Source organism: Ursus arctos, unplaced genomic scaffold, assembly GCF_023065955.2.
Source record: "Ursus arctos isolate Adak ecotype North America unplaced genomic scaffold, UrsArc2.0 scaffold_3, whole genome shotgun sequence".
Taxonomy (NCBI): domain Eukaryota; kingdom Metazoa; phylum Chordata; class Mammalia; order Carnivora; family Ursidae; genus Ursus; species Ursus arctos.
In genome coordinates, this window is record NW_026622985.1 from 96,750,788 (window position 1) to 96,768,178 (window position 17,391).

Here is a 17,391-nt window from a genome sequence, read left to right on the forward strand (position 1 = left end):
CCTTCCATGGTGCGCGGAGCCCCACTGCCAGGGCCTTTCTCCTCAGTCCCGGTTTGGATCTAAGGGTCAGCCTCTCGTTCTCGAACCCAGTGACAGAGCCAGGATGGAGGAGCCCACAGGGCAGAGCTCCGTAAGGTTTCCGTGATGTGGAGGAAGAGAACAGGGATGCAAGTTTTAGTGTAGTTTTCTTTTAATTTAAATGGTTTGTTTGAATATTGTTTATTGATTCAGTCAGTGCATGTTGGCCTCACGGAGCCCCCAGAGTACTGGGGAGACAACACAGTGGAGGAAAGGCCACCGTGTGGGAGCACAGCACGTGGGGGCAAGGGTGCAGCCAAGTTGTGGAGGATCACACGTGGGCCAGGCAAACGGGGTGCCCGTCCGGGCAGACGCAGGGCAGCGTGGGGGTGGAGGCGCAAAGCAGGGGCCCTGGGGAGCTGCCGGGGCTGTGCTTGCGGGGCCGGGGGGCAGGTGTCCCCTTGTTTGCGCTGCTGAAGAGTTCCTACCGGATCGTGCAGGCAGCGAGGAGCCTGCCCTGCTTTTGCCTTTTATTCTCAAAACCGGTCCATTCCTCATGTTTCCACAAGTGAACGTTTATGTAGACACACGCACACACGCACACGCACACACACACATAATTTATAAATGGATTCGAGTATCTAGCTTGGCTTCCTGTGCCGGAACAGTATAAAGGCAGGAAGTTCTGACTGCACGGAGGTTCTGGGACTGGTGAGGCTCCGCCATAGGTTTGACTACACGAGTGGCACCGTGCCACGTGCCACCAGTCTAGAAGTAACGTAAGGGGACATTCCCAGAGGGTCTGGAAGGCTAAGAATAGGTATTGTGTGATAGAAAATCAAGGGTCAAAAAGCTCATCTCTCCCTGACATTTTAAATCTAGCTCATGACACTTTTCCAAAGAGAAATGACACGGGTCAGCCCTGCAGGGCCCGAGAAGCCTTTGTTTATCGCCCTCCATGACCTGTCGCCCCAGAGGCTGAGCTCTGACACCAGGGCTGTTTCCTTGGTTTCTTTCCAGCCGCTGGCTCTTGTCCCTTCCTGCTTCCTCAGAAGGGACCTTCGTCTGGCACATCTTGCCCCTCCTCCAGACCTCAACTCAGATGTCCCCTTTGCAGGAGGCCTTCTTCGAACACCGGCATCCCTACCCCGCCCCTGGGCTCAGGGACCCTTTTCTCTGCTTCCTTCGCACCCTGTGCCTGGTCCCCCCACAGCATCCTGCACTTGTCTGCCGAGCACCAAGTAGGTGCTTAGTCGGAGTAGGTGAGCAGGTGTGAGTGGTGAGTAAATTCCTGTCTGTTTCTAGATTCTTCTCAGTAATCCTCAGATGTGGTGGTTAAATGATTCAGACCCTGAAACCAACAACCATCAAGAAAGTCCTTCCCAGGAAAATATTGACCAGGTAAGGGAGAATGTATTTGCGCCCCTCCACCTGTACAGCTTGTGGGGGGTGGTTAGGGTGACCAGGAGACAGGGCAGCAGGACAGGGCTCCAGGCGTGACTCAGGTCCACCCTAGCAGGCCGGCCAAGCCCGCGGCCGTTGTGATGGATGGAAGGGGAGCAGGAGGTGTTTCCTTCGAGAGTAGGAAATCGGAGAGCAACTGGAAGTCCCTTCTGTAGGCTTTTCTCCTCTTTGCAACAGTACTTTACCTCCCAACCACTGCTGCTTTCAGCTTCTCTCCCCGCCGGTGACCGAAAAGGGTGTCACTGTGGCGCCTCTGTCCCCGTTGCCCTCCCCCGCTGGCGCACCGAGTGCGTTGTGACTGCCTTTCTGAAGGCCCTGGTCACCAGGACTAGCACGTCCTATCGGCCCACAAGCCCGTGCCTTTCTGAGAGGACCGGGCACAGGCACATCGGGCTCCTCCTTCCTCGGTCCTTCCCCGGCGGCGCCGTGCACCTGTTGTGGCAATAGTGGTGTGGCAGGAGGCCGCTGCCGTGTGCACGCCGGGGGCAGACACGTACTCCCTGTAAGGCTGTCCTCCCTGGCCGGGCGTGAACACAAGTGCTGCACGTGGGTCCGCACAGTGTAGCCGTGGCCTGTGGGCCGCAGCCACCGTCACCCCCCCCGTTCTCCCCCAGCTGGTGTACATGGGCTTCGACGCGGTGGCGGCCGACGCTGCCTTGAGGGTGTTCAGAGGAAACGTGCAGCTGGCAGCTCAGACCCTGGCCCACAACGGGGGAAGTCTTCCTCCCGACCTGCAGCTTGTGGTGGAGGACTCATCTTCAACGCCATCCACATCCCCTTCCGATTCCGCAGGTGGGTCTGGGGTCTCTGAAGACTGGATGGGGAGCGGCTCACCCAGAGCGGCCGCGGGGAGAAGGCGGTGCCCTCCCGGACGCAGGCGCTGGGCTGCGCGGTGTGGCCAGGGAGGGCCTGGGGGACGTGGGTCAGCTCCGTCTCTCTGCGGTGTTTCTCCTCCTGTTCTCCCGACTCAGCGGTGACCACGCTCCGTTGCAGGTACCTCCAGTGCCTCAACAGATGAAGACATGGAGACAGAAGCCGTCAATGAAATATTGGAAGATATTCCAGAACACGAAGAAGATTATCTTGACTCAACTCTGGAAGATGAAGAAATTATTATTGCAGAGTACTTATCCTATGTAGAAAATATAAAGTCAGCAACAAAGAAAAACTGAATAATGAGCAGAAATAAGTACTGAGGTTTTGCTTATAAATTCTATCATTATGAAAAATCAAATGCAGGTCTTCTTTTTTTTCCTTCTTTTCATCTGATTTGCTGCGAGAGTGCTTCCTCCTTGGCCAAGGGGCGGTAGGGGCGGGGGCTGCCGGGAGGGGAGAGGGCGCCAGGGGAGGGCGGGGAGGGAGCGGCCTGGGCCTGATCTGTTCTTCCCTGCTGCCTTCGGATGCTGCAGCCCCACCGGTCTTCCCCGCGTGGTTTCTTTTACCCGAAACGGGAAGGACATTTACTTCTGGAGAATAGGGTGGCCCGGGGAAGGTCTCCAGGAAGAGCTAATGGGGAGGGGAAGCATCCAGACCCAGCTCCTCTTCACTGTGCCCCGCTCTGCTGCCCTTCCGACAAGTGAGCTCACTGCCGAGCTCTTCCTCCCTTCTTGCTGCAGCCTCACCGCCCATCCCGAAAACACCCTTTAAACCGTCAGCCACTCCACGCGCTTTGGGGGGTCTACAGATGAGGCACGAGCCGTGGCAGCCGTACCAAGTTGTGGCAGAGGGAAAGTCAGTGCTCCATGCTTAGTTTAGTAAAACGTGTATTTGAAATTCAAGGTTGAAGCTGAGAATGTATAGCTGTTCAAAATTCTTTATAAAATCTTTTATTAAATGGGAAAGTCTTAAGTGCTAAACAAAGCGATTAATTTTTAATTAGCATTTTCAGATGCTGTGCTCTCATATTAAACTCACTGCTCGCTCAGGTATCAGAGATTAAGATCTATTTTCTCCGGATTTGTGGGGGGTTTTGGTACACCTGTGTCACAGCAGACTGTTTCTAAAGGTACGCAGTTAGCCTCTTAATGGCCCAAATAAGCACTCTCGCCACGCCATCCGTTCCTCTGGAGCTGTGTGATGAATGAAAGCCCGGTCCAGCCAGGACACAGCTGGCAGCAGCAGTGTGCGGAATCGAGTGCCAGATGTGTTCCTGCCCCTCTTCCTGCCCTTCCAGAAGTCGCTGGAAGCTCCTGCGACGGAGGGCAGACGGTCACATTGCTGCTGTCGGGGCTGGCTGAAATGTTTGACTTCTTCACTAATCATTTTCATAAAGCTTGAACAGCAGTCCAGTTTGAATGGGTGGGAATCTTTTCTGTCATTTTTAAAATGGATGATACAGATGGAAATAAAAGGTGGAAAATATATTCAAAAAACTTGTCAGCCTAACTTTGCAGTAAGTTGCTCAAACTCCTGAACTGTTCTAATATTGAGAATGGGTGGTCTGGAGCCTCGTTTAGATTCAAGATGTTGCTTACATGGAATTCTGTGAAGAAATCAAAAGCAGCATCGGTGTCTTATAAAAAGATAAAACGGAGAAAGCAGCTGGAGCCGATGGTGGGGAAGGAGCCTGCGCAGGAGGGGAGGGGGTCTGGCTGTTGGTGTTGAAGTGGCTGAACCGAGGTGATGAGCGGGTCTCTCAGCCTCACTGGGACCATGTCATCCTCAGATTTCAGGCCTGAATTGCAGCTTCTGGCTAACTAGTTACTGTCCTGGCCTTGGGCCAGGCATGGCTTCTAGCTTCCCAGATGCATTCTTAATGGTCCTAGAAAGATTAGAAAGCTGAAGCACACTGGCAGGGCTCTGAGGTCACTTCAAGTGCTCAGGAAGAGACATGGAGAAGCCAGTTCTCACGTAAGGAGGGCTGCCCATCCCAAGTCCGGAGACAGGCTCTGGTCCTGGCTTTGCCTCCAGCTGGTGTGTGAAACTAGACAGGCTGTGACCGAGTGCCACTCCCAGCTCTGCAGGGCAAGAGAAGCAGCAAAGGGCATTTGTGATGAAAATGTTGTCCCCAAGTAAACGGGAGTGTGCTGAGGCCGGAAGAGTCACAGAGGAGGTGGGCCTTGGAGGGGCTCTCCTTGGAGAGTCCGAGAAGAAAGGAGAACATTCCAGACCTGGGACCAATGAGGTAACGGTGTAGGACAGGCCAAGTGTGCCATATTCATGAGGTCACGGCGGTTCTAGGCCCACCAGAGGGTGGGGTGGGACAGAGGCTGAGGTGGGAAGGACTGCCAAGTCCAACTACAGTGCACCCTGAAAGGCAGGGCGTCTAGATTGGAAGGGCCGAGTACCCAGGCCTTTAGAGAACTCCGAGCAGGAGTGGGACGCGGGTGTCTGCACTCTTCACATCTGATGCTGATCCTTCTCTTGTGAAATTCTGTCTGCTCTTGGCTTTGATGACACTTCTGCCCGTTTCCTACCCATATGTCCATAAGTACTTTGTCCCCCCCCCCCATTCATCCGTATTTATCAAGGGCAAAGAATACCTGGTCATCTGATCTTTACATCCTCAATATCTAACAAAGCCTTGTGTGTTGTAGAAATAAAAATTACCCAAATATAGTCTGCTATATAAATACAACCCCCCTGTCCGCCCCCCCCCCCTTTCCATTTCCTACTCTCCAGGAGAGGCAGGCGGGAAAACAAATCTGCCCCAGCTCCTGTGTTATGCTCCGCACCCGGGGCTGTTTCCCCGGGTGTATCCTAGCCCGTGTGTTTTAGTCTCTGTTGTGGTTGGATGAGATGGGGGATCTGAGGTGACGCAGGAGCAAAAGCTGTAGAGACAGGAACTCTGTGTGGGCTGTGAGCGTCCGTGGGCGTCTGGTTACTCTAGCGGCCTCTCGGCCCAGCGGGAATCCTGGCGCAGGTACTCCAGGCAGCCGCTCTGCCGGCCCTCCCTGAAATGCAGCTCAGCTCCCGGGAAGCCCTGGTGGTGGGCATGCCCCTGCAGCCGGCGCCCCCAGACACAGCCGGCCGCACTGGTACCTCGGGCCTGGAGGCCCAGCCAAAGAACGCCGCGCGATGCTGCCCCGCGTGCCTCTCACCAGCCAGCCTGTTTTCCTGGGTGGGCCCCGGGGTTCCCAGGGCTTGGGGGTGTGGCCTAAAGCACTTGGGGCGCCTGGGTGGCAGAGCGGTAAAGCGTCTGCCTTCGGCTCAGGGCGTGATCCCCGCGTTATGGGATCGAGCCCCACATCAGGCTCCTCCGCTATGAGCCTGCTTCTTCCTCTCCCACTCCCCCTGCTTGTGTTCCCTCTCTCACTGGCTGTCTCTATCTCTGTCAAATAAATAAATAAAATCTTAAAAAAGAAAAAAAAAAGCACAGTCACAAAGGTACGCGTCCTTCCTACTGCCCCAGGTGCCAATCCTGTACCTATTCATGGGCCTGAGGGGGAGGGACGCACCTGTCAGGCCTGGACCTGGCCACCTGGGGAGCGCGGGTCCTGCAGCGCATCTGCCTGATGAAACAGCTCCTGCATTAACGCAGTGCAGTGCCCGCTCCTCTGCACCGGAGGCTCCCGACCTCGGCGGGATGCTGAGCTCTCAACCGCAGACACTGCCAAGCAGCTTCTCCTGCACCCCGATAGAGCCGAGGGCTGGTAGAGCGCCCCCTTCCGGTGATGAGAAGTGCAGCTGGGGGCGACTCCCCTCGGGCCTCTCCGGAGCCCGGGGCCCCACTTCCCCATGAAGCCCCTCCCGGCGAGAACTCCAGCTGCTCCCCTGAGCGACGTCCCACGCTTTCACCGTGCCCAGCGCGGGGCTGGCTCCTACGCACGCGGGCCGGAGGTTGCCGCCCGGCCCTTCCTACTCCAGACCCAGACCCGAGGGGAGAGCCCTCCTCGATTCATGCAGACTCCGGAGCTCCGAAGCAGGGGTGACAGATCCCCATCGTCACCCAGACAGGCTGAAGGGCCGGTGCCTTGCTCCCCAGCCTCTCCCGTGGCCACTCCCTGCACGAGTGACACTGTAGCGGTCACCAGGCCGCAGCCCCTCACTTCCCCTCGAGTTGGGGCAGGCCCAGGCAGGTGTGTGAAGTCTCCCCCCCCCCCCCCCCCCCCCGGTTCCGGGAACCCCTCTACCCTGTGACCGGAAGCTGAGAGTTTGCAGAACAAAAGACATATTCCAGAGCACTTGGAAGAACGTGTATTTCGGTTCTTCACTAGTGTCCTCAAGACAATTTGCCAAACTCATGACAACTGCGGCTGGGCTGCCTTTGAAGAAATCCCGTTTCCCCTCAGGACGGGCTTGGCTTCTGGGGACCTCAGGCTCTGGGGGTTGTGGGGCCGCACACCCTGGGTCGGGAGGGTCCCGCTGGGCCAGGTGCAGACCTGAGTGCAGGGCCGACTCCCGGGGAGGGGGGGGTCGGTCTGTAGGGGGTGGGGACGGAGACGTGGTCCCCCACGGCGAGCACGGTCGCCCTGCACGGGACGGGAGGGGGCTTCAGGAGTCCACGGACACCGAGGACAGGCAGAGCCCACTGCCCGGGGCGGGGCGGCCGGCGGGGGGCGGTCTCGGGGCGCTCAGGCGGGCGGCAGAGGCTCGGCGGCACAGCCCACCTTGTTGCTGAAGAGGCGGGAGCGGCTGCGCGCTGGGGCGGCGGGGCGCGGCGGCGGGGCGCACGGGAGGCCGCGCACGTCCCAGAGGCGCAGCGCGCCGTCGTGCGAGGCCGTGTAGAGCACCTGTTCGTGCACCTGCGGGCGCGGGGCGGCGCGTGGGACGGCGCTGCGAAGGCCCCCCCGGCCGCGCTCCCCTCCGCTTTGTCGGCGCGAACGGCACCTACCTAGCCAACTGTCGGTGGCCTCTCCGCCGGGGGAGCCCGGTCTCGGGGTGCCGGGGGCGGCCTTCCCCTCCCCGCCGAGGCAGAGCCCAGGAGCCGGGCGGGAGCGCCTACCTGGATGCAGTTGATGACGAAGGCGTGACCGCGGAACACCCTCTGCAGCGCTCCGGACTGGGCGTCGAAGGCGCGCGCGCGGGCGTCCCCGCTGCCCGTGAACACTGTGAACACAGGGCGCCGCTGGGCCTCCCGCCCGGGAGCCGCCGCCTTCTCCAGGACGCCGCGGCGCAGGGGGCGGGGGCGCGGCGGGGCAGGCCCGGAAGTGACCGGGACCCATCCGCCCGCCTCACCCGGAGGTCATTAGGTTCAAATGGGAACTAGCAGGAGCCCCTGGCAAGGAAGGAGCCCCCACCTTCCTTTTCCTGCTGCGTGCCTGGGAACGCGGGGGCGGGGGTATACTACCCCACTTCCCATGTTCTGCGGACTGCGGCTGCTGAAGCTGCCTTGGGCTGCAGGGCCTGCCTGCGCGGCCCCCTCCGGGGCTCCTGTCCCTCCTGAGTACCACCTCGGGCCAGGTCCCCGCTCTGAGACCGTTGGTGAAAGCCTTTGGTGAGGCCTGGCTTCCCTGCTCTAAAGCCCCTGTCTGGGGGTGGGGGTGGGGATGAGGTCATCCACCCCCCATCATCTGAGCAGCCTCCTGGAGCAAGGACCAACCAGAAATCCGTTCCTCCTCTGTCTGGCCCTCCAACAGAGCCGAGACCCTCTGGCGTTCGCTGGAGCGCCCCTGCCCAGCTCTCCTGGGGGAGTCCTGGGATTCAGCCTTCCTTGCGCCTTTTCCTATATTAGAACTTAGTTCAAGAGTTCTGGCTCCAGTGAGCACCCGGGTCACCTGGAGGGCGGTTAAGGCAGATTGCTGAGCCCACCTGAGTTTCTGTCTTAGGAGGTCTGGGGCGGGGCCTGAGAGCGTGCATGTCTAACCAGTTGGGGGGGGGGGTGCTGCTGCTGCTCAGGGACCACACTGAGAACACTGACCAGAACTCTGTGGTTTACTTATGGTCCTGGCCTGGGCTCTCCCGGAAGCTGACACTGACGCTAGGATTTGAGTGCAAACACTTCATTTGGCAGGGCATTCCACGAAGCGGGGAGAGAAACAGGAAGGAAGGATGTCCATACAGGTGTATTAGCAGGTGACTGCAGGGGGCCCCTTGGAGAAGGTGCAGACCAAAGCTCAGAGCTGTGCCCCCTGGGAGGTGGGGGGTAAGTCATTAGTTGAGGGCCTCTCTTGTGGGTGTCAGCTCCCAGCCCTCCTCCGACCTGCTCCTCATGGGAAAACCCTCTAGGGGAGAGGACCTGAGAACCCCAACTGCGGTATCCACAGCATCTGCCACGCCCACCCACAGCCTGGGCAAGCCGCGGGGAGCCCCAGACTCAGGCAGCTCTTCCTTACCCCACTTGCTGCTTCACCTGCCTATTTCCAGCCCTGCCGCTAAAGCTGCTGGTGACTGTGGCTCTAGAGGGCAAGTTTCATTCCTGGGTCTCTTCTGTCCCTTTCCTGCTTCCCCTACCCCAACCCAGTGTGGCTGCTGGGCATCCTGTGGATGGGAGGAGGGTCAGGAACACCCTGCAGCCTGTTGGCAAAGACCACGGACAGATTTCCTTAATAGTGAGCAGCAGGTGGGGTCCCTCCCAGCTGCTGCCAAGGGGAGGCGCCCTGGGCGGCTTTAAACTCTTTAAATTAGAGGTCCTGGCTTGGGAGCAGAGCCATAATCACACTTACAGGCTTGGACCCAAGAAGAAGGAAAAAATAATTTTCCCGTGTCAGACACCTAAATCCCGAGGGTATCTCAGGCTCTATTTTCAGAGATCCACATTCTGTCTTCATCTAACACCTGTGCTGTAAAGTCAACTTGAATTATCTGCTGTGACTCCCCCCACCCATCTGCTCCCTCAGTGTGTTATGTGAGAGAGAGAAAACAGAGAGGGGATGAGGGAGGCTGATGGTAAAGCGATGCTGGGGACAGTTTTGGGAAAGAGATGTTCAGGAACCTGGGAGCTCCACCCCCATGTAGGTATGGTGAGGTGTGTGTGGGGGGGGTGCTTCCTGGAACAGTGTCTTCTGGGTGTGTCTGGGGTGTGAACATGAGCCAGGCCTACAGGACAGAGCCAGCAAAGCTCAGATGTGTCAGTTTGAGACCTGTGGGACAGACAGCTTGTTGCCTACCCAATAAGCCATTCTGCCCTTCTTTCTTTCCAAAATAACCTGATTAATTCTGGCAGCAATATTCCCAGATAAGAGATTTCATTATTCAGTCCCTCTTGTAGGCAGTGGTCAAAGAAACGTATGCAAAGTCTTTGGGTAGGGTTTCCAAGAAATATCTTTAAAGAGACCCACTCAGCTAAGAGACACATCCTTTTGCCCTTCCCTCTTCGTCCTGTCTGCCTAAAACGTGGCACGATGGCTGGAGCTCCAGCAGCTGTCTTAACTATGAGGCCCCCTAATAGATAGGAAACATGTGCTAAGGGTGCTGAAGCAGCGTGATCAAAGAAAACTGGGTGCCTGATAATTTAGTGGAACCATCCATTCCCACCTAGACTGCGCCTCAGAAATTCTACCTGAGAAAATAAACCACCATTTCATTTAAAGCACTGTTATCTGGGCTTTCTCTTATCAACTTAATGCTAGGTGAAGCCAAACCCACGTGGCCCTCCATTCTGGCAGAAGTCAGTGCCGCACGGTCTCATTTCAAGAACTGGAATGTGTCTGTAAGACAACGTTCTGAACCCCGGGACTCCTGAACATTCAGGCTGCTGCGCGTTCTTGTGGGGAGAAGCTGGGGAGGAGGCCCCACACCCTTGTTTGGACCTTCTTTGTAAGTAACCCTAGAGGCACACGTGCGTGGAGCGGGCTCGGCTGCTGACCGCCCAATGGCCGCTGAGGCTCAGGAGGGTACAGCTGAGTAAGAAGCGGAGCGCAGAGGCCCTGCGTGCGGGAGGACTTGGTGGGGGCGAGCAGTGAAGGGCAGCGTGGGGCCAGCCGGGGCAGGAGTCACTTACGGGTGCCTGCGTGGTATTTGAGGGCGCTCACGCTGTGTCGGTGGGCTGCAAACGTGCGCACGCGCTCCCCCGTGTCTGCCAGCCAGCACTTGACCGTCCTGTCGGCGCTGCCCGAGTACACGTGCCGGTTCACGAGCTGGGGGAGGAGGAGGGAGGGGAGCTGGACTCTGGTGCCGCTGGCCGCAGCAGGTGACGCAGGGCCCCCTCCAGACCTCGCTGTGTGACGGGGGGAGGGGCACGTGCAGGTCTCACTGGAAACCGTGGACCAGCAGGAACTGCCCCTGCGGGTGGGGACCCACCCCACTGCCTGATCCAGCACCCAAGAATCTTGTCACTTTGCCCTCGGCCACGCCACTGACTGTTCCCCTGCTGCTGAGCGTAGACAGGCATCCTGCCAGTGCCTAACCGGGGGGCGGGGGAGGGGGCGCAGAGAAGGCCCGAGCAGCGCTCAGCCCGCCAGGAGCAAGGCCCATGGAAGGTTCGCCCGTGTTGCTCTTGTTGTCAGGTGTCTCTCGTCTGCAGCTCCTGCTGAGGAACAGCCGTGCCTGAAAGGTTCCCGTCAGTCCACCTGTAGCTACCGACCAGCCGCGCCAGCTGTTCCCTCGACTGTCCCGGCTGAGGAGAGGGCTCCCGCGGCAGGGCTTTCACTCTGGACGTTTGCTCACAGAGGTGCAGATAGGAAAAAGAAAGGTCTAGAAGCAACCTGACTGGCTGCAGTGTGTCTGAGGGAGATCGGTGCTAGGACCAAAGCTGGACAGCCAGGGGCTGTCCTCGGGTCCTGAAACTCCTGCTCCCGGGGCTGCCCTGGGGGGCAGGGAGGAGCCCTGGAGACAGGCTCCCCCACTTCCCGCCTGCCCCAGCTGACCAGCGTGGCATTCACACCCCTGCTCTACCAAGCAGGAGGGAAGAAGGCAAGGGCCTGGTAGGGAAGGGATGGGGCTGGGGAGGCCCCTCACAGGAGCACCCCTTGCCAAGATAGACAGTGTCCTAGCCCAAGGGAAGTGCAAAGACTTAAAATAACTCTGCACAGTCCTCTAGACAAAATCCCCATGCAGCCAAGAGAGCCGCCACCCAGCAGTTCTAGTTAGCAGGGATGCAGAGGAGAACCAGAAGTCGGGCGGGGAGGGCAGCTGTGAGCCCTGGAGAGAGCCATTCGTGCCAGAGCCGGGGCCCAGGAACCCCTGGAGGCTTCGGAAAGAGGAGGCCCCTCTGCTGGGGCAGCCGGCAGCAGGCCTGGAGCGAGTACCGGCCACCGGCATCCTTAGCACGGCCAGGGCCCTCCTAGCTCGAGCACGCACTTGCCCAATGACAGCCACACTCTGGGCCCCTTTCCACTCCGGTTCCCGCGGCTGACCCAGTTTCCCCCTGTAATTTCCCAGTTTAAATCCCAGAGGACGGGGACTCTGACTAGTCCGGATTACGTTTCCACCCCAGCCACAGCACGGGTCACACTTGGCTTTGGGCCATTCACGACGGCACAGACAGTGGGATCCCGGGGAACACGTACAGCCTCCTGCCCCGGTGTCTGCCCCATGCCCTGTGTGTCCTGACCGTCCCCGTGAGCCGTCGCTCCCGAGGCAGCCCCAGGCCTCCAGTGGCTCCACTTCCTAAACGCGCACTGAGACTCACGGACCTGGAATTAAGGGAGCTGGTGTGTGTAGGCTGCGGGCTGGAGGCCCCTGGGGGCCACTGGGCACCTCCACACCGCTCAGCCAGCCAAGGGAGGCACTGAGCTTCGACGGCTGCTGCAGCGAGGGGATGACGCCACCTGCTCCCCACGCAGAGTGTCCCAACAACGTGGGGCTGTCACATTGTGTTTGAAAGTGACCAAGCTGCACGATCCAAAGTACAAGAGTCCGGAGGCCCAGGAAATGCTCCAAGCGTGTTGTCCTTGGCTGCCTAAGACCTCACTGTTCACTTTGGCTGCCTTCCTGAGAGGGACGTCCATGGGGCAGAGCCGGGCAGCTCGGGAGGCCAGAGGAGGCCCAAGGCACATGGGGAAGCAGACAGACCCTGACAGGGGCATGTCACAAAGGACAGGGCCTGCAACACTTCCCCCAGCCAAGACAGCTCTGAGGGGACGGGGCTGGGGGCCATCTCCCTGCTACGTGATCCATCCAAGTAGATGGCAGGCCCAGGCAGGCAGGCCTGTGGCTCTGCTGTGGAGGCCCCCGGGGTGCGGGCCTCTCCCCGCTCAGCTCACAGCAGCAGGTGCGCTCAGGCAGGGAATGAAGCCGCTGGGCCTGGCTGCAGAGCATAGCTGGGCTCCGGACAGCCCGCCTCCGGAGTAAGACCGACAGAAGAGGCTCCCCCAGTCTGGCAAGGCACAGGCCCCACCACACCTTTATAAGCTGCTGGTCAGGGGCGCCTGGGTGGCTCAGTCGGTTAAGTGTTGGCCTTCAGCTCAGGTCATGATCCCGGAGTCCCAGGATCAAGCCCCATGTTAGGCTCCCTGCTCAGCGGGGAGTCTGCTTCTCCCTCTGCCCCTCACCCTGCTCTGGTGCTCTCTCTCACTCTCTCTCAAATAAATGAATAAAATCTTAACAAACAAATAAGCTGTTGGTTACATGTTCAGTCCCGGTTCCAGTCTGTCTCTGCCCCTGACCAGCTGTGAGACCCTGGACAAGTGGCTTACCCTCTCGGAGCCTCTGTCTTCTCATGTGTAAAGTGAGAAAGGTAAGCACGGGCAGCGAATCTGCTAGGTGCCCACAACGGCACAAGCTGCCCGGCACCCACGCGGGGCACGTCTGGGCCCCGCCCAGCACCAGTTCATGAAATCCTCACGACCACCGGGGTGGGCGTGATTTCACACTCAGAATCCCTGACCCAAAGTCTTGGGGCCAGATGTATTTCAGGAGTGTTTGGATTTTAGCAACACGCTCATGTTTCTACAGCAAAGGAATTCATATTCCCAGGAAGTGGGGTAGAGTGAGCTCCAGCTAGCCTCCTATCTGTGCGGGCCAGGCTTTGCTGCCAAGGGAGTCTTGGTGCCAAGCCTTAAAGAAAAAAACAAAACAGAACAAAACCTTCATATTGTGGAATTTTGGATTTAGGAATTATGGACCAGGGTTTCTGGGTAGACATAATCCTCAACCTGTAAACAAACCAAAATTCCTATGCTGACAATAGCCTTAACCCTTGTTTCTGTGAGTGTATTTGGAGACAGGGTCTTCAAGGAGGTAGTTAAGTTAAAATGAGGTCATTGGGGCGGAACCTAACCCAGTAGGACTGGTGTCCTTATAGGAAGGGGACGTTTGGAAGCAGAGGGACGACCACGTGAGGACCCAGGGAGAAGATGTCCAGCTACGAGCCAACACCTGGGTCTTGGACTCGAAGCCTCCAGGGCGGCGAGACGACCCGCCTCCGTCGTGGAAGCCGTCCGTCTGCGGTACTCTGTTACACAGCCCAAGCTAACAAGTACACAGGGGAGGGTGGTGGCTCAGAGGACGACCCGGGGGCCTCCCTGGCGAGGGCCAGGCGGAGCTCACCTCCAGACAGATGACAGAGCCCTGGTGCTCCCTGAACACCCGCAGCTGCTCCCCGCTCAGGATGTCCCAGGCACGGATGGTGGCGTCGGTGCTGCCGGTGAAGGCAGTGTGACTGGGCGTGTCCAGCACAAGGCAGAGCACGGCTCCCGTGTGGCCCCGCAGCGTCTGGTGGCAGCAGCCGCTGGCCACCTGCCACACCTTGGCCGTGCCGTCCGTGCTGCCCGTCACCAGGAGCCCGCCAACTTCTTCAGCGCAGGGAGCCCCGGGCAGGTCCCAGGGCGCGGAGTAGGCTAGGGTCAGCACACAGTTGCGGTGGCCCCGGAACTCCTGGGACACCTGCCCCTTGTCCACGCTCCAGGCTCGAGCCGTGCGGTCGTAGGAGCTGCTGAAGAGCTGGTTGTTGGCGACCAGGATCCTGGTGGGAAGAGGGAGAGGGCAGGGGTCAGACCACGCAGGGGTCGGGGCAGAGGTCAGACCACGCAGGGGTTGGGGCAGGGGTCAGACCACACAAGGGTGTGTAGCAGGCCGTCTCGGAGGCCCTGGTGTCCTCTGTGTTCAGTGAACCCAGGGAACTTTGTGTGGGAGGAACGGGGTTCTGTTCACACCCATGGGGGGAGGAGAGGCCTCCCGAGGAGCAAATATTCATGATTCTTAGTCCCATTTTGATGAATGTTAAGAACTTCTCCCCAGAAAATACACGTTTGTCTTCAGTACAGAACTCTGCATAATGTCAAGGCTCTGTTCACACACCCTTATTAAGAAGCCCCAGGCCCCCCCCCAACCTGAGAGGAGCCCACAAAGGGGAGCAGCAGAGGGGGAGCTGGAACGGGCCAGTGTCCCAAGTGTGAGGACAGAGCAGTCGGGACCCTGCATCTTGGTGTCAGAGGCGCCTGGCGCTTCCCTGGCCTGCTCGCTGCCCACACAGCTCACCTCTGCGCGGCTCACCTCTGCACGGCTCACTTCCCACAGGCAGTTAGGGGGCCAACCGCCGGATATGCATGCTGCTTCGGACCCCCTTCTTCCCTAACTCCCCGTACGGACAGTTTTTACGACATGCGTATGTGTAAGGGAAAGTGACCACGTGACACCACGTGTCACCACAGGTGATGTTCTGGGGGCCTGAGCCCTGCCTGGTCTGGCCTGGCATGAGAAGGCATGGTCCATGCCCCCCAGAACTCACACACCCGGCCGGGCTCTGAAGTGACTTGCACATCCCGGCCTCAGGGATGTGGCAGCTGTGAGCACAGCTCCTTAGTCATGCCATACAGTTGCTAAGTCACGCTTAGTATCGACCCGGAATGATCCGCCCCGTTTAGGACCGCGACCCCTCCACGGCTGTGTGTGTGCATGTGTGTGAACCGTGTGTGTGTGCTGAACACGGCAGAGCCTAATTTCTAGCCTTGATTACCCAGGTTTGCTTTTGGGGAGCAGCTGACGGTTTCCGGTTACAAGCTGAGCGCAAGCCAGTCACTGAGATGTGGCCTCTCCCACCCGCCCCGGCCTCACGACGCGAGACTCCCGCACACCCACACTTCCCTCCGTCACAAACTTCTTCCTCAAGGAAGCGACCAGCAGGAGGTGTGACTTCCTCCACCACCTCATCTGCCGGGCCCTGGTGGCGGGTGGCCGGCCATGCCCGCTCCAGCTACAGAAGCAGGGGGGAGGTGACCTTCTCCACTCGCCACCATCCTGAGCCAACACGACACTCTGTCTCTGCTGAGGGGCGGTGCCTAGTCCTGCCCTGTGGGTGCACGGGTCTGGGCCTCCCATTCCCACCCTGCAAGCACTAAACCACGGGCAAGTCGTTTCCCACCCCGACCCAGGGCTGCACAAAGCTCAGGCGGCAGCGTCCCTGTGGCCGAGAACAGCTCTCCTCCAGCCGCCCAGCCCAGCCCCTGACCTCCTCCAAATGCCTGCCTGCACTGGGCCCTTTTCCTTTTTTTTTTTTTTTTTTTAAAGATTTTATTTATTTATTCGACAGAGATAGAGACAGCCAGCGAGAGAGGGAACATAAGCAGGGGGAGTGGGAGAGGAAGAAGCAGGCTCATAGCGGAAGAGCCCGATGTGGGGCTCGATCCCATAACGCCGGGATCACACCCTGAGCTGAAGGCAGACGCTTAACCGCTGTGCCACCCAGGCGCCCCTGGGCCCTTCTCCTGGCTGACTTAGCTCAGCCCCCCTGGGCACCCTCCCCACCCCCATCAGTGAGGCCTCGAGGGCCCGTGCCTAGACGGGCAGGCAGGTGCCTGGACCCCTGGTCTTCCTCGACACTCCCTCAGGAGTCTAGGATGGCCACCACAACTTACATAAATAGTGCCAAACTGATGTGATCAGCAAAGGAATTTTCATGGCTCAGCTCAGACCCAAATTCAATAAGGGAAGGAAAAATTCAAACCTCCTAGAGAAGGAGGGGTGGGATATTTCAACAACAACATGGAAAGGAGAGTTTTAAAAATACTCTGGACTCCAGAACAAGCCTTCCCCCCAGCCCCGGTTGACCATCAGGTACCAATTAGGCCACTTCCTCTGGAATTCGTGGCCATCAGTAGGGGATGTGGCCACCATCGACTTTCCCCGTGCCTAGCGGTGGGCAGTGCGCTGCTGGGGTTCCAAGGGGGGCGTCCGGGCACAATCAATGTGCTGGTGGTGCCTTCCTTCCCCAACCCTGCCTGCCGAAGCCCCGCACGCAGCCCGGGGCAGCCAGCCCTTGTCGTGCCTGAAACACGTGCACCCGGGCCTTCCACAGCTGTGCGCTCCGGGCGACCTCCGCACATCTGCACGCAGGCTTCCCTGCAGAAGCTGAATTCCTCCAGGGGCAGGGGCCGCACGGCCTACACCTCTGTCCCCTGGGGCCCCGGCCACACTGACCTGTTCACGATGGACGTGTGTCCCCGGAAGACATGCAGACACTGCCCGGTGCGCACGTCCCACTTCCTGATGGTGCGGTCCGCGCTGCACGTGAAGGCGGCCTCGTCCTCCAGCTGGCAGAAGGTCACGTAGCTCTCGTGCCCTGCACACGAGGGGAGACGTGAGTGTGCCGGGGCATGGCCGCTCTGGTCTTCCTTCGGGAAGCGAGCAGGGTGGGGAGTGTTTGGGACGAGTCCAGGATCACTAGCCCTGCCGAGGGGCGATTTCCGTCTGGGCGTCTCAGGAGCTACGGGTGCCAACAGAAATTCAGGGGCACTGTCCCTGCCCCGGGTCCTTTAGATCCCTCTTTTCCCACTCTCTCTTCCTCCTCCCTCCTCCTCTCCACCCCCTTCTCTATTGGTGACTCTCGGTCTTCTTCAGACTCCTCAGCTGTTTGTCTTCACCCGGTCATTGAACAAACCCAGTGTCACAGAGGCGGGACGCATAGAGGCCCAGGGCACCCCTGGCCTTCGGGGCCAGAGCGCTCGGCCAAGCTGCTGGGGCTGCGGCTGACTCGCCTCTGGACACCGCCATCTCCTCACCTGCCGAGGGGAGAGGAGCAGCCCTTTGTTGCGGGGCGGCCGCGCAGGCTGGGCGAATGCTGGGCGGTGGCTGTGTGGGGAGAGGGATCGGGTCCTAGTCCTTGGAACCCGGAAATGTTACCTTACTTGGGGAAAAAGACACACGTGCCGA

At 59.2% G+C, this 17,391-nt stretch overlaps 2 protein-coding genes across 8 annotated transcripts in view; one reads left to right on the plus strand and one right to left on the minus strand.

Annotated features, from left to right (window-relative positions):
* The window catches only part of NUB1 (negative regulator of ubiquitin like proteins 1), a 26,254-nt gene extending 23,538 nt beyond the window's left edge, over positions 1–2,716 (plus strand). For all 3 annotated transcript variants that reach the window (XM_026479178.4, XM_057304235.1, XM_057304234.1), the window contains exons 13-15: positions 1,324–1,419; positions 2,097–2,274; positions 2,476–2,716. In XM_026479178.4, the coding sequence (XP_026334963.1) occupies positions 1,324–1,419; positions 2,097–2,274; positions 2,476–2,654 (453 nt within the window). In that variant the 3' untranslated portion in view covers positions 2,655–2,716. The remainder of the gene's footprint in view (positions 1–1,323; positions 1,420–2,096; positions 2,275–2,475) is intronic.
* Positions 173–17,391, minus strand: part of WDR86 (WD repeat domain 86) — a 27,875-nt gene continuing 10,656 nt past the window's right edge. For 2 of the 5 annotated variants that reach the window (XM_057304239.1, XM_057304236.1), the window contains exons 3-7: positions 16,660–16,801; positions 13,792–14,206; positions 10,304–10,439; positions 7,367–7,470; positions 6,907–7,166 (exon numbers count right to left, since the gene is read on the minus strand). In XM_057304239.1, coding sequence (XP_057160222.1) covers positions 6,996–7,166; positions 7,367–7,470; positions 10,304–10,439; positions 13,792–14,206; positions 16,660–16,801 — 968 coding nt within the window. In that variant the 3' untranslated portion in view covers positions 6,907–6,995. Of the gene's footprint in view, positions 2,577–5,879; positions 6,049–6,906; positions 7,167–7,366; positions 7,471–10,303; positions 10,440–13,791; positions 14,207–16,659; positions 16,802–17,240; positions 17,311–17,391 lie in introns of those variants that run through there. The other 3 variants (XR_008956336.1, XM_057304237.1, XM_057304238.1) reach the window with 3 other exon arrangements.